General features: G+C 55.9%; 3 protein-coding genes across 3 annotated transcripts; 2 read left to right on the top strand and 1 right to left on the bottom strand.

Annotated features, from left to right (window-relative positions):
- Positions 1-739: 739 nt before the first annotated feature.
- On the top strand, positions 740-4936 carry LRRC47 (leucine rich repeat containing 47; the record flags this gene model as incomplete). The annotated part of the gene is made up of 7 exons (XM_082069601.1): positions 740-1363; positions 1446-1892; positions 2617-2733; positions 2835-2950; positions 3771-3873; positions 4285-4374; positions 4675-4936. The coding sequence occupies 7 exons, from the start codon at positions 740-742 to the stop codon at positions 4906-4908; spliced, it is 1731 nt and encodes a 576-aa protein (XP_081925727.1). The 3' UTR covers positions 4909-4936.
- A 140-nt stretch (positions 4937-5076) lies between these two features.
- Positions 5077-8264, bottom strand: CCDC27 (coiled-coil domain containing 27). The gene is made up of 3 exons (XM_082069603.1): positions 7942-8264; positions 7242-7454; positions 5077-6660 (listed from the first exon to the last, which is right to left on the bottom strand). The coding sequence occupies exons 1-3, from the start codon at positions 7996-7998 to the stop codon at positions 6307-6309; spliced, it is 624 nt and encodes a 207-aa protein (XP_081925729.1). The 5' UTR covers positions 7999-8264; the 3' UTR covers positions 5077-6306.
- Positions 8265-8582: 318 nt separating this feature from the next.
- LOC309448240 (inositol 2-dehydrogenase-like) lies at positions 8583-15203 on the top strand. The gene is made up of 9 exons (XM_082069602.1): positions 8583-8950; positions 9546-10043; positions 10508-10578; positions 11081-11189; positions 11356-11486; positions 11767-11874; positions 12185-12303; positions 12404-12560; positions 13191-15203. The coding sequence occupies exons 1-9, from the start codon at positions 8706-8708 to the stop codon at positions 13337-13339; spliced, it is 1587 nt and encodes a 528-aa protein (XP_081925728.1). The 5' UTR covers positions 8583-8705; the 3' UTR covers positions 13340-15203.
- The last annotated feature ends 264 nt before the right edge of the window (positions 15204-15467 follow it).

The following is a 15467-nucleotide window of genomic DNA, read 5'->3' as shown; positions in this document are numbered from 1 at the left end:
GCCACGGGAGCAATGCCGGCGGAGCAAACGCTGTGGTCGTGGTGCACGGCTGTGGCAAACGCTGCTCTGTAGCGACGTCCCTGTTCCAAACCCAGGGTTCTTTACCCGCTGTGCATCCAAATGAGCCAAATTTAGCACACGAAGATACTGTTTATTAAGGAGTTGTGCGGTCTGGGTGCTGGAATAAAGCCAGCACGCCAGCAAGAAAAGTAACAGCTGTTAAATACAAAATGTTATCTGCTCAGGGCAGTCCTAAAGAGCCAATGGGTTGCACATTTGCATGTTGCATTACATAATCATAATGAGCAACGTTGAGCTAAAGGACACTTTATTGAAGAGATGTGTTAGACCAGGACTCGGCTAATTGTGCGGGTTTCAGGAGGTCTACAGCTGCAAGGTCAGTCTCTCCGGTTGGCGTTGTCAGACTGGTTTAACCTGAAGGGATTTACGCATGTGTAGGTCAGCGGTTGCGGACGGGGGTGACAGTGACCACCGCGTGAGCCCTTGGGTTGCGTTTAAGACACCACTTGCTGCGGTGCGTCTGTCTGTGGGGCGCGGAGCGACCGCGGCGGCCGCTCGCCGGGGCTCAGCCCCCCCGGGTGCCCGGGCGGGCGGGCCGAGCGGGGCGGGGCGGCGCGGGGCGGTGCGGCGGGCGGGCCGAGCGGAGCGGGCGGGCGGAGCGGGGCGGGGCGGGGCGGGGCGGCGGGCGGGCCGAGCGGGGCGGGCGGGCGGAGCGGCCATGGCGGCGGGCTGGCCGGAGCTGGAGGCGGCGGCGCGGGAGCGGCGGCGGGAGCTGGCGCTGGCCGGGCCGGCCGTGGCGGAGCGGGTGGCGGCGGGCGGGGGGCGGCTGCCCGCGGCGCTGCTGGCGCTGCCGCTGCTGCAGTCGCTGGAGCTGAGCGGCTGCGCGGCGCTGCGGGAGCTGGGCCCGGGGCTGGCGGCCGCGCTGCCCGCGCTGCACACGCTGGTGCTGAGCGGCAACGCGCTGGGCCCCGCCGGGCTGGGCGCGGGGCTGGGCGGGCCGCTGCCGGCGCTGCGCCTGCTCGACCTGTCCGGGAACGGGCTGGAGGCGCTGCCCGCCGCGCTGGGCGGGCCCGGGGAGGCCCCGGGGGGCGCCCCGGCCTTCCCGCAGCTGCGCAGCCTCAACCTGAGCGGCAACCGGCTGCGGGAGCTGGGCCCCGGGCTGGCCCGCGCCGCCCCGCAGCTGCAGGCGCTGCTGCTCTCCGGGAACCGGCTGCGGGCGCTGCCCGGCGGGCTCCTGCCCCCCGCCGCCCACGGGCCCTTCCCGCTGCTCAGCCGCCTGGAAGCGGCCGACAACGAGCTGGAGGAGCTGGGCGCCGCCATCGCCGCCCTGCCGGCGCTCAAGGTGCGGGCGGCCCCGCGGTCCCAGCCGCCCAGCCGGGCCCCCCGCGCCCTGAGCGCCCTGTCTGTGTGTCTGTCTCCTCCAGAGCCTGGACGTGGCCAACAACCGGCTGCGGGAGCTGCCCGCCGCGCTGGCCGACTGCCCCCGCCTCAAGGAGGCCAACTTCAGGGGCAACCAGCTGAGGGACAAGCGGCTGGAGAAGATGGTCAACGGCTGCCAGACAAAGGCCATCCTGGAGTACCTGCGGGCCGGCGGCCGCGCGAAGGGGAAGGCTGAGAACGCCAGGGAGGAGGCCAGGAAGAAGAAGAGGGAGAAGCAGCAGAAGAAGGACGGTGGGGATGCAGAGCAGGATGAGCTGGAAGAGGCGAGCAAGCTGCTGGTGAAGGTTCTGCACATCTCTGAAAACCCCGCACCCTTGGTGGTCAAAGCCAGCCCAGGCGTCAAAGATGTTCGACCCTTCATTGTGTGCTGCGTGCTGAAGGGAGTGAACCTGCAGCCGGGAAATGCTCTGAAGAGGTTCCTGACCGCACAGGTGGGTGCTGCGGTTACTTGTTTGGAACGGGAACGTTACTAACAGTGTTGGGAGCTCGCGGTTCTGGGCTCCTTCCAGCAGAGCAGTTCCGATCCTTCTATCGGGCGGTGCGGGTCTGCGGTCGGCGGTGCAGCGCGGCCGGGCGGCCTGTGAAAGCAGAACCGCTTCTCCTGAAGCGCCCAACAGGATGGTCACCGTGAGAGGGTGATGAACGCACGCGTGTTTGCGCTGCCTGTGTAACAATAACTTGTTAGTGCTGCGGAACCTGTTGAGAACCAACAATAAACCTGCCTCCACGCCAGCAGTACCCAGGTTTGGCGCCAGGTTCCCTGATCTGCGCTAAAACTGTCTGGCATGCCCAACCTTCCAGCCGGGGTATCGTAACCGCAGACTTTCACCTGGCACATCGAGCGCTCTCCATTAGGTGGCAGGTGTTGGCTTCTTTCAGACCATGAGACTCGCGTATTTGTGATTGTTTTCTCATTTAAAGCTGTTGTGTCTCCCAGTTGAGAAATGTGTGATGTACTGTGCTTCATTATCTTTACGTTTGGGTTGTAACTCACATCAAATCATTTCACAGGTGAAGAGAAGGGCTCTGTTCAGTGCAAAAGCATTACCTAGCTGATAATGCCACAAACGTTAAATAGAGAAGAATCTGAACCTTAGGGGAAGTAAATCACATTGATACTTTGGGTATATTTTGATGGCTTTCCTTATGGTTTAGACTAAGCTGCACGAAGACATCTGTGAAAGGCGAACAGCGGCCACCATTGCCACCCACGACCTGCAGCTGATCAAAGGTCCCCTGCTGTACGATGTGCGGCCTCCCGAGGAGCTGAAGGTGGGCAGCGGCGTCGCGGCCTCTCACGCCTGCCTGTCCAGTGCGTGTTGTGGCTCACACTGAGCTTTAAACTCGGTCAAATGTTTCCTCATGCGCTGTAGATAACGCCCCTGGGCCGCAAGGAGATCAAGGCAAAGGATCTTCTCCGCCAGCTGCAGTTGGAAGCTGAGGAGCAGAGGAAACAGAAGAAGCGGCAGAACGTTTCTGGCTTGCACAGGTCAGTACATTGATCTCTTGCTGCTTTTTCTTCAGGTGAATTTGGTAACTCACGTGGAAAAATGGCACTGCAGAAAGGGTTCTCAAATGTATTATAAAGCATCATCTGTAACGGTGATGGGGCTGACAAACCCAGCACGAGCTTGAGATGAAAACCAGTGAGCTGAATTTACACATAAAGAGTGACGTGGAGGGAACCGGGCGTGATGAATGCCTTCCATTACTTCTAGCTGCATCAAGAGTAAATTCTTGTCATGTGAATTATTCTTAGAGGTGACAAATATATTTAGTGTAGGAAATAGGAAACAAGGAGGAATGAAATGTATGTTCAATAAACGAAGGGAGTCAGAGGTGCGGTAAATCCACGTGTAGGAACAGATGAACTACAATGCGCAGTGTCCCTGTTCACCGCCCAGATCCATCACTCGCACAGTGTGGGGAAATTGGGCAAGTATGCGATGGGAGAACTGTATATCGCCATAGTGGGTAAGAGAAAACAGAGTACGCTGGCTGGAAGGATCAGGCAGCGCGCTCTGCTCTTCCTGTTTGAGCACTGAGATCTTTGAAAGCTCCAGAAGCTCATCTGCACTTCGACAGCGTGGATGTTTAAACATGAGTCACTTTACGGTGCCAGCCCGTTGCTCTCTGCAGCTGGTGCTTTCCACAGCTCTGCCACCCTGGTACCGTATTGCTGAGGTTTAGTGCTTCGACTTCTGGTTTTGCTACATGGTAGATCAGGAACGCGCCGATTTGCTTTCATCCCTGTCTTGTGCCGCTGTATCCAGCTGCTGTTTCAGTTGCCCAGTTTTTGTTCTTGGCAGGTACCTCCAGCTGTTGGACGGCAAAGATAACTACCCGTGTCTTGTGGATGCCGAGGGAGCCGTGATTTCTTTCCCACCCATCACCAACAGTGAGAAAACAAAGGTAATCTCTCTTAATGGAAATGCATTAATCACAAACAGTATTTCTTTTTACTGATAGACATTTAACTCCGGGTTCAAAGATATGTGCAGTTCCGTGAAACTTGTGATTGCATTCCAAATATGAATCTTCAAAGCCTGACTCTCCTGTGCTGGACGGTCAGATTGAGGTGGACCTTGGAGCTGTGTTTTGCTCGGTGGTGTGCGGAGCCCTGTGAGCTGCCCGGCGCGCCGGTCGGCAGGGCGGCTGCGCTCAGGGGCAGGAACAGGGACCTGCACTTGGACAGAAAGGCGGCGCTTGGCCTGCGCTGAATGGAGCACAAAAGCTTTTCACTCCATCTGCGTATGGAGATGGTGCCAAGTGAGCGGGCTGAGCGTGTTCTCATTCCTTACTGTACCTGTGCAATTCCTGCAGGTTCGAAAAGACACCCGGGATCTGTTTCTGGAAGTGACGAGCGACACCAGTTTACAGATATGCAAAGATGTCATGGACACACTAATTCTGGTAAGAAGCTCAGTAAAATAATGCCGTCTGTTCTTTGTGTGCTGCTCAGTGAAATGTTTAATTGCTCACGTGTGTCGAGAAGAATACAGAAGTTGATTTTTATTGTAGTAGCAGTGTTGTTATTCCCTCTGCTTCACATACACTTCCATTCATGCTGTATCACAATGGGTTTTATATTTTTGTATCCTAACTGGCAAACCTGAACATTCACCAGGGTAAATAATGTGTTGCCTCAATTGGAAATTTATGGTTTGACTTTGAACATAATTAATCTTGTTTTCTGTATTTTGCTTTTAACAGAAAATTGCAGAACTGAACAGATCTACCTTGGAAAACAAGGAAGACTCGGGCTCGGATAATGAATCGGATGCTCTTTGTGGACCAGTGAACTCTGAGCAGAACACACAGCCCAGGAACGTTCCGTTGGCACTGGAGCAGGTGCGGGTGGTGGACACGGATGGAAACCTGAGAGTACTTTATCCTTCAAAAACTGACCTAACCACCGTTTCCTCCCTTCTGACTGTAATACGTTAGCAGCGTCACAGCTAAGAAAATTGTTCCATTTTCTTTTTTTTTGCCCCGTATTCAACAACGCACCTCGCACGCAGTGAGATGGTTTGGGTTTTAAGATGCAGAGCATCCCGCCTGGCCAGGGAGCGTTTCATTCTTTCAGCCTTAATAGAGAGTCATCAGTGTTCTGACCAGGTAGAGATAACAGCATCTTCAAACGCGAACTTACAGGCAGAGAGAATGCATGAACTTGTGATCATTGTGACATCTCAGCATTTCTCAAAGGAGCGTGCAGTCATATTTCTCTGTAAGATCAGCATTGCTTCCTGGTGCTTCAGCTGGATTATTGTTTTGGCAGCTAAGCTGAGAAATCCAGTAGGCGACAGCAGTGAAACGGGGTCATGTTATATGTACTGGTACTGAAGACAGAATGCAAAACTGCTTCGCTAACACCTCATTCTGCATCGTTTTATATCTGGAGTAATTGTGAAAAGGTAGTTGCTGTTAGAACTTGAGGACTGAGTTCTGAGCGATGGTTTCTGCGCTGGGCTGTGAGCACAGCTGCCCTTTCAGGCTGAATTTACTGCAGGGGTTTGTGTGTCGCGTGCGTTGGAGCCATCGGCTGTCCCTGTGGAAGTGCCAACGTAGTGACCTCGTGTGCCCCTGGAGTTCCTGTTGGTCGAGCACTGAATTTATTCTTGCTCACGAAGTTCAGTTCCATTCAGAGAGCTAACGCTGCCTTAGTCAACACTGCTAAAGCTCCTCAAATGCCCGGAATACCAGCACTCTTGCCCACTCGGGCCTCCTCTGTCACTCCCGCGTGAGAATGTTGGGGACACCTTCCAAAATACAGGTGGTTGAGTGGTTCTAAGTTCTGCAGTCCGTGGGGGTGACGTCTCCATCCAGGCTACTACCTGGATGGATGCAAACCTCTCCAGGAGTTGGGTGGCCTCGGGACATGGTTTAGTTGTGGACTGGACAGTGCTGGGTTAATGGTTGGACTGCATGATCTTAAAGGTCTTTCCCAACCAAAACAATTCAATGATCCTGGTACTTTTTTCTGTTAAAAATGATACAGAGAGCTCTAACTGAACTTCCAGATAGCACATCAAATATGGCCATGTGTTGGGACTTGCATACAGAGTGGAAAAATAAACCAGTTCGTGCAGTCACTGTCACTTGTTGTGGCATCGGTGAATTTTCCAGCCGTGTAACCACACAACTCGCCAGAGCCGCTCTTGCATACTGCGAAAATGGCAACGTCACGCTGTCTAGCTACTGGTGTTCAAACAATTCAAGTAGATATTCCCACAGAACTCGATTTCAGTAAAACAAGTTTTAATTCGTTAGTAAATCACCATGTGAAACCCAAGGAACAGGAGCCTGAATTGGCGGCGTGTTCCTCTGGGGCGTTAGAAGACGCTACCTTGCCGGGCTCTTTCTCCTTCCCTTGGAACTGGGAGGCATTAAAGTAGACGTGTCGATGCTGGGGAGCGATGGGGTCTTGATGCCTTTCTGTTTCAGCAAGTGATAGAAATCCATCCGTTCACTGATTATTTTCTGAAACGAGGGGTGTGTATAAGGTGCAGGGCATGGGGTGGAGCGCGGTGCTGCGGGGGCTCTCCCGTCAGCCCCTCGCCGGCCGCCGGGAGCAGCGGAAGAGCCGCGTACCTGCATCGCCTCCAGCACCTCCTCGTCCGTCAGCTCTGCCTGGGGAGCCTTCATGCCTGTTGCGCTGAACGTAGCCTGGATTATTTTGTTTCGATACCTTTCAAACTTTTGATAAAAAAGTAGGTGTGTTTAGTTTTTATATACAATTCTTTGACATTTGCACGGATTTACAGAGACCACACTGTTGGACAAAGTACTAGGGAAGGATGAAACAGACAGTCTCTATGTGAAATTACAGGCAGTTTGGCTGGGCTTTGTTTCAAGTACTGTGATTATGATGTGTTTCTGGGTGGACTGAGTCCCTTACCCAAGTGTTGGGCTCTGTACTTGCTACCCGGCACATACACCTGCAGGAAATGGCTTTAAGGTGACACCTGTTATTTTGAGTCTGGAAGGATATTAGAAATCTGGTGATGTAACTGTCCTGCACTTGTTTCTCGAGGGCTCCTGGTATTTGAGGCCTGTTGGCTTTGTGAGTGACATATGAGCCGCATCCTAAAAAGCTGGGAAGCAAATGGGCTGAGTTTCCTGCACCTCTGGCCCCGGGAAGCTGGGTCCGGAGAGCAAAGGGCTGCAGTGCCCTGGTGCTTCTGCCCTAGATATCTCTAAGCTTTCGCATCCTGTGCTTGGAATGGCTGAAGTGTCTGCAGAAGAGGCAGGACTCTGCAGCACGGGGTCACACTTACCCTGCTGGTGAGGCACTCGAGTGCCACCCGCGTCTGCAGCTCCTGGTGCTGCAGGGCCTCTGCCTGGCTCTGCGCCGCGTCCCGCGCCTGCCGCTGCTGGTGGAGCCGGTACCGGCTGCTCCGAGCCTCCTCCTGCAGCTGCGCCACTGCCTCCTGCAGCTCGCTGATCAGCTGGCTCTGCTCAGCCAGTTTGGATTCTTGTTCTGCGACAACCTGAGGGAACACACAGATCATTATTGCGAGGAAGAGGGCGAGCAGGCTTGGCTGCGTCTTCCCAGTATCTGGTCCAAATGCTTCTTGTATTTCCTGGGCAGAGCCTACAGATTAACAGCCTTGCCAGTACTGGTAGCCGTTAGTACTTGGTGTTTTCTCTAAAACTACTGGATTGAGTAGGGGTTTTTTAATGTGGCAAACTCCCCCCAAGCCTAAAACAAGGACAACTAAGCAGCTAATACAAGAATCTTCTATAGAGGCTTTGCACCGAATTTACTTGTCGTAGATTGCAGTTCTCCTTCTCTATTGTCACAATCGTTTCTTTATCTTCCTGTTCTTCTGTCAGACTGCAAAACTTAAAGAGAAGATATTTTCCACCTCAGTTTTGCATATCTCCTGTCTAGGAGAAAGGGAACTGTTGCGTGAAGCCCGAATCCCCTGCGCCAGCCCTCCTGACGCGGTGGCCACCGTGCTCGTGGGGCGGTACCTTGGCAGACAAGTCTTGTAGCTGATTTTCTCGCTCTCTGAGCTTCTTTTGGAGCATTTCCTTTTCAGATCGGATTCTCCGAAGCTGGGATTCTTGGATCTCCAGTTGTCTTTGCAAGGAAGAGATGACACCTGTAGAGTTGGGGTACGACTGTTCAGCAAACCCAACCCCTGCCAGAAGCTTCACGGCTCCTTTATTTCAGGTAGGCGTGAGCAGAGAAACTGGTTTCAAAGCCAGTGGCATCTCTGCAAGCGACAATTGAAACCGGGAGGTTTTGCGCCCATGAGAGCCTAACCTAGACTTTTCTGTAGGTAAAAGGAGCAGGATCGCGAGGAGAGGAGCATGGCAGCCGGTGTAACTGTTCTGTGTGCCCCGTACCTGTGGCCATGCTGTGCTCGGCCCTCGCTCTCTGCAGCTGCTCCCGGAGCTCTGGCTCAGGTTCCTGCAGCTCCTGCGGGGCCCTGCGAGCATCCGCATCGCCGAGAGCTTCACCGGGGGCTGCTCCGCTCCCTTCCATCCCCCGGGGGGGACGCGTGTGGGGGAGCTGGGCCGAGAACTGCGGCTGAAGCCCGAGGTCGCTCGGTGTCCCGGGCGGGCGGTTCGTCCCCGCTCCCGCCGCTGTCAGGGGACGGGACCGGGACGGGACGGCACCGGGGCTGCTCGGGGCTGGGCCGCGGAGCCTCCGCCTCCCGCCCGGGCCGCGGCGCCCGGTTGCCGGGCAACGGGGCCGCTCCTTCCGCTTCCGGCCGGGCCGCGCCGCCGCCATGGGGCGGAAGAAGAAGACGCTGCACGACTACGCGGCCGAGTTCTCGGAGCTGGCGGTGCGGCGGCAGCTGCTGCCGCGCGGCGCGGCGGGCGAGCCGGCCGTGGTGGAGACGCTGTTCTGCACCTCCTGCCAGCTGCCCCTGCGCGTCCGCCGCGACCGCATCCTGGAGCACCTCTCGTCCGGCCGCCACTACCGCAACCGCCGCCTGCTCCGCCAGCACGGCCCGCGCGGCCCGCTGCTCCTGTGAGTGCGGCCCGGCCCCCCGGGCGTCCCCACCCCACCGCGAGTCCGGGGGGCACTTTTGGGCCCCTCGCACCACGAAAGCCCTTGAGGTGCTGGAGCGAGTGGAGAGAAGGGAACGGAGCTGGTGAGGGGCCGGAGCACAAGTGTGATGGAGACTGAGGGACCTGGGGGTTCAGCTGGAGAACAGGAGCTGAGGGGAGACCTTCTGATCTCTGAACTGCCTGAAAGGAGCTTGGAGCCAGGGGGGTCGGGCTCTGCTCCCCAGGAACAAGCGCCAGGAGCAGAGGAAACGGCCTCAAGTTGCGCCAGGGGAGGTTGAGGTTGGATGTGGGAACAATTTCTTCCCCAAAGGGCTGTGGGGTATTGGAACAGGCTGCCCAGGGCAGGGCTGGAGTCACCATCCCTGGAGGGCTGGACAGACGGACGTGAGGTTCTCAGGACATGGGGCAGTGCCGGGGTGGGTTATGGTTGGACTCCATGATTTTGAGAGTCTCTTCCAACCAAAACGGCTCTGTGGCTCTTGGCTGGGGGTGTGGGAGCAGGGGGGCTCTGCGGGGCCACAGCCCCTCACCTCACACCCCTCCTTCTTCCCCAGCTCCGCAGGTCCCGACAGCCCCGGGCTGCCGCTGCAGCTGGACGCGCCCTCCCTGCTCTCCCCGCCGTCCTTCATCCTCACCGGCACCGGCTACGCCATGGTCCCCTCGCCGCCCTCCTGCCACAAGCCACTGGTTCCCCTGCAGCCCGTCACCCCCACTGTGAGCACAGCCCCCCCCAGGGAAGACCCCGCACCCTCCACCTCCGCCAGCCGCCCCTCAGCGCTTCCCGCCTTCCGCACCAGGAGCTCTGCACCCGAGGCCTCCGACAGCGCGCTGCCCGCCTTACAGCACCGCGGCGGCATCGGCCTCGCCCTGTTCGGCGTCGGGCTCGCTAACAAAGCCCTGTTTCAAAGCCTGCTGGAGGAGAACGGCTGCTGCTTGCTCTACGTGGTGGAGGACCAGCCGGAGGAGGTGCGGCGTGCCTTTGGCGCCGAGTTCCTGGCCGGCACCAGGGTGCTGCGGCAGCAGGACGCCGATGCGGCGCTCAGCGATCAGCGGTACTGACCATCACCGACTCCCGTGCGTGTTTCTTCCCCCCCACGAGGCTGTAGCGGATCCAGACCGCGCTTGTCTGGCTGCGCGTATGGGAACGGAGTGAGACCGAGGGGCCGTTACAGGCTGAGCCTTACGTAGGGTCCCTGAGGAGGCAGCAGATTTTAAGTCATTTTCAAAGGACACCTTTAAAAGACTTTACAGTGCAGGAAAAGCAATGCAGTTGCTTTGTGCCGCTTCTAACCTAAATATGTTGTCTCGTATTTCATCCTGCCAGCAGGTGCCGGGTTTCTGTTGTAACGTAACTTGCTCTTCTGGAGCGGTGGGCTTTCATGTCTTTTTTTTTTAACTCTCTCAAAATTAAAGGCAGCCATCATAAAAAAAATTGTAGCTGAAAGGAGCTTTTGAGCATTGTTCATTCGAATGAAAACCTTGTCTTCACTGAAGATCTTTCTTTTGACTTCGGCAGAGTCTCTGGAGCCATTATTTGTTCACCGCCTGAGGAAGCCTCCGAGATCGTAATAGACGCTTTACGAGCAGGTAAGAGGAACGGCTGCAGGTTCAGCTTTTGTGTGTATTCAGTGGCGCAGGCTGGGCAGACCTTGTCTGCTTGCCGAACACCCTCAGTGTGAGCGCTCCCTCGTTTCAGCTGTGTCCCTTGAGCTGTGCACACTGTCTTGTTGCATGATTAAAGATAAATTAGTCCGCTGATGCCGCTGGTGTTAATGGCTTAACGCCGACGCAGCTTGTGCTGCGCTGGTCCCAGTGCAGCCGTGCGTCGTGTCTGGTGCTGGAAACAGCCCCGGGACGCGCGGGGGGGTCTGGCAGAGCGGTCACGCGTCCTGGCTCCGTCACCAGCCGGTGGCACCGCGGCTGGAGCCCAGGAGGGAGCTCGTGGCATCTACAAACAAAACCCTGTGCTTCAGTTTTATCCAGCGCGCTTTCTAGCACATACCAATGTGTGCATGTTTTTACAACAGCAGAACACTCTGTGCAGCTCGTGTCCTGCCTTCAGCCCTGTGTTCTGTACTGTTTTCCCCAGGAAAAGGCGTGTTTTGCGAGGGGCTGCCCAGTCTGGACGGGCAGAGGGCAGAAGCTTGTTTCGATGAAGCCGACAGATGTGGGAGGCCGTTGGTGTGCGGATTCTACAAGTAAGACCAGCATTTCTCTTCTGATTTATACTTGACGAGAAACGCCTGTCTGTGTAGGCAGAGCTCTGAGGAGAGCTGGGCTCATTTAGTGGGTTTTTAAATGCTTTCAGTCCCTATAGTTTTAATTTCTTAATGAATGCTCTGCGTCCCCCGTTTCTCTGTGAAGGCGCTTTGACCCGGCGCTGCAGTTCCTGCGCAGGAAGGTCCGTGACAGCCGCGCCCTGGGGAGGATCCGCCGCGTCGCGGCCGTCAGCAGCACCTTCCCCGCAGCGTCCCCGCGCCTGCTGAGCGCCGCAGGTACCCGTGCAGAGCGTCCTCTGCAGGGCTGGAGATACATCTCGCCCTGCGCTCTGAGGGGGGGTCCCCCGTGTCTGTGCAGCCTTATGATGCGCAGGTTTTCTTTTGAGAGGCATTTTCTTTACCAGTCTTTATTTCTGTTGCGTTTTTCTGTTTGCTTTTGCTGTTACTTTCCCCGATATGGGCGGCTTTTTCTCTCGATCTTGGGGCAGTTCAGAAATGCACATTGACTGCGGGTTTTAAACGTGGAGACCATAACGCCCAGTTTTGCTTCTTCCAGGTGGAATTTTTTATCACGCTGCAGTGCACGATATAGATATCGTCAGTTTGCTGTTGGGAGAGAGCGCACCAGATACGATATTTTCCCTGGGGCATGCGTTCTGTGCAGGTAAGAGTAAAACTTGTGGTAGTTTATCGTATAAATAAATCTTGTAATTGTGGCAATAAAATTGGGAAGAAGGAGCGTACGAGACCACAGCAGCCATGACCTAGTTATTCCATCAGAGACCAGCTGAAAAAAGAGTGTAGTGAAACAGAAGACAAGTTTCTCAAGAGGTTGTAGCAGAGGGAGGATTTGCGCACGCTGTCAGTGCCCCGCTGGCGTGGAGAGGCTGCTGTGGGATGTCACCGAGCTCTGTGGCGACGGAGGGATGTCACGTTTGCCGCTTGCTGTGAGCGAGTGCCTCTTTGTCGCTCAGATCTGGCCCAGCTGAAGGACGCAGACACTGTGGCGATCAGCATGAAGTTCCGGAGCGGAGCGATCGTGACCGTGGACGTCAGCCAGCACTGCACCAAAACCTGCGACCACAGGCTGGAGGTGCGTTCCCGCTGCTCCGGCGAGTCTGTTGTGACACCGCGGGCCAGCACAAAACCACTCAAAACCAGGGGTCTCTTTCCTGTCTGCTGCCTCCCCGCAGGTTCACGGCTCTCAAGGAACATTACGGGTCGATAATCAGAATCCCCTGGGGATTACGGAGCACGGGACTTCGGTGTCTTTGTGTTCCCAGGCCCAAGCTGATCGCTACCGGGACGCGCACAGGGAGCTCTTCCGACACTTCCTGAGGACGCTGAAAGGTGGGACAACGCTGCCTTTGCTTTTAGTGAAACCTTCCCTTGGACGCTGTTCCGATAGCAGTTGCAATTGGGTGTTTGTGTCTGAAATCCCCCAAATAAATGAGTGGGTGTGAAAACCAGGAGTGTGGTTGGTCATGGCCAAACTGAAGCCAGGGTCTTGCAGGTGATGGGTGAGCTCCTGGCGAGCACAAGCAGCATTTCACAGGCCGGTCTGCCTGCCTTTACTTAGGGAGATGACAATTAACCGCTTGGCTTCACAGGGCTTTCCAGTCAGTGAGACAGGTTGGGGATGGGGCGTTGATCTGAAGCTGTTCTGAGAAGAAATGAAAATGTGGAGGAAAAATGACATTGGGTTTTACTGGTGTTTGTGAAGGAAGCAGCCGCTTACAACACCAAGGAGACCCCGGCTGGAGGCCTGGCTGCCCGGCAGCAGAAACATCCCTGTTCTACGGGCTGCACTGACCAAAACACAAGGTTTTAGTCCTGGGACGGGAAGGAGAGGGGGCTGAAACTTTCCTTTCAAGACGTGAGGCCCCAGCCGCGGGGCCTGGAGCGGGCTGTGGTGGGGGACGGCCAAGTCCTGACAGGCCGAGCGGTGGTGACCCAGGCATTGCGCTGCTGTCCCCGCAGGCACGGAGCCCCCCGCCGTCACCAAGGAGCAGGTCCTGTGCGCCATGCGGGTCGCTGCAGCTGCCCAGCAGTCCTGGAGAACTGGATCCGCCGTTGACTTGCGCAGCGAAGCGACAGATGCACCGGTAATCAAGACGGAGATAATGTGATTGCCGCTGTTTCCTGCGGCGCAGGACAACGTTCAACGCTGCTGCAGCGAGGTCTGCCCGCCTGGCAGCGTCTCCGTGTGGTTTTGCCGTTTCTGCGGGGAATGCCCTGAAGATGGAGGCGCGTTCGACCCAGAAGCGCTCAGCGCCGGGGCCGCGGGGGGTTCCTGGCGCCTCGGCCGAGCCCTGCGGGTGTTCTGGGGGTTCGGCCCCCGCGGCGCTGGGCAGAGCCCGGTGTCCAGGCCGAGGGGTCAGAGCGGCGCCCGCCGCGCTGGGGGCGGCACAGGGGGGGTTCCTGGCAGCTGCACGAGAGAGGTGATACAAAGCTCAAAATAATACACGGGCGCATCCCTCTGGTCCGTGCTGGTTTCCCTTTGGTGCACACGGGAATGGGACTTCTGTGCTGAACTCACCTTTGGGCCTCCTATTTATTGTTTTGGTGACTGTCCTGACATTAGGGACAGAGACACTTGGCATTGAGGCTGTACATGAAGGCTGTTCTGTAGAGGAGCGATGTGTTTGGGCGTTTTGGTGCCAAACCCTGCGTTATCCGAGGACGTTTTGAGGCTGCACTCTGGATTTGCACAGGCGCTGCTCCTGCTGCCGGCACCCGCGCGGCTCCCCGGGCTCTTCTCGTGCGGTAACGTTTCGGTAGCAAAGCTGAACTAATAATGGCATCCCTGGGTGTAGGAAGGGCGGCTGATTGCGTCTTTCAGGGGTGTGTTTTTTAGACTCCAGCAGATTTGGAATATACACCATGGGAATAGTCAGTGCCTTCCCCAGCAGGCAGCTCTGCTGGAAACCAGGTCTCTGTACCTTTTATTCGTGTGTGGAGCTTATTGCACATGTAGAGATTTGACTCCTCTTGTCTGTTTCTCACGCTGGTTTTCCAGATCTTTGAAAGCCGTTTTTATTGTATTAATAACATTCTTGCCGTAAGTGTTGCTTTAGAAATGACACTTCTGGCTAGATTCTTTATTTCAATCAATTTCCAATTCCTACGTATGGGATATATATTACTAAACTAGCAATAGCGGTTACATTTATAACTAAAGACAATTTGTTCGTGGAAATTGTTTTTAACAGTGTAATTTTTCAAACTCAGAAAAGCTATGTCTTAATGATAAAGATTCATGTCAATTCCATTCTCTATTTTCTAGTCATTTATTGAAGAAAACGAAGTTTTACCTGTGATGTAGCAGCCGTTTGCCTGCGTGCGGTCAGTGCAGCCGTTTGTGCGATGGGCAGGTTTGTGTTTGCTGGGGGGTTCGGGGCTGTGCTCCCGCCCTTGGGCTCTCGCTGGGGCGGGAGCCGCTTTCCGTCCCGTGCAGGCAAGGGCTGGAATTCCCACATGTACTTTTATTGTGTTACAAAAAAAATATCAGAGAAGCCACAGCTATAAAAATAACACATTTTCCAAAGATAACGTTACAAAAAGTACCCTGGGTACCGTGGTTGGGGTGCGTCGCTTAATACTGCCAAAGGAAGCCTCAGTTCACGTTGGAAACATGAGTGAGTGTTTGGAAACCTTTAAAGCGCTTTAATTCGCCATAGTCCCGGGCCGGCTCCGGGTCTGGGCAGCGCCGCAGGGCGGGGTGCGGCGGTTCTGCCCGGGGCCGGGGGGGCCGCGGTCTGACCAGCGCTGGGCTCCAGCGGCGCTCGGCGCGTCCCCTCCCGCAACGTGTTTGGAGGAGGAAAACAACATGGAATTTGGAATAGATAAGGCTGGAGACGTGATTCTCTGCATGTTTACATGCTCGAACATGAAATTCATTTACTTGACACCAGAGTGTCTCAGGCGTAAGTATCCATTTTTACAGCTTACATGAAAATAAATCTTTTTTCTCCTTACAGCACAATGAGTATACTGTATGTACATTGTTGGTGTTTATATACATGAACACTTAAGTACGTGAACACATCAGGAGCTGCCCCACGTGTTCCTTTCTGCCCCGGAGGAGCGCAGGGCGCTGTGGCCGTCACCAGGACAGCGGGTCGCGTCCCTTCGCCTCGGCCCCGGCGCATCCCGCGCGGAAAAGGGCGCAGGTCGGGGCGGCAGCCGCTGCGCAGCGATGGAGACCTGTCGGTGCTGGACACCGCGGGGAGCACGGAGCAGCGGGGTGGGCGAGCG

This window comes from Streptopelia decaocto, assembly GCF_964273445.1.
Source record: "Streptopelia decaocto genome assembly, chromosome: 20".
In the NCBI taxonomy this organism is placed as follows: Eukaryota; Metazoa; Chordata; class Aves; order Columbiformes; family Columbidae; genus Streptopelia; species Streptopelia decaocto.
Note: the sequence above shows the minus strand (reverse complement) of the source record. Positions and strands in the feature narration are given on the sequence as shown.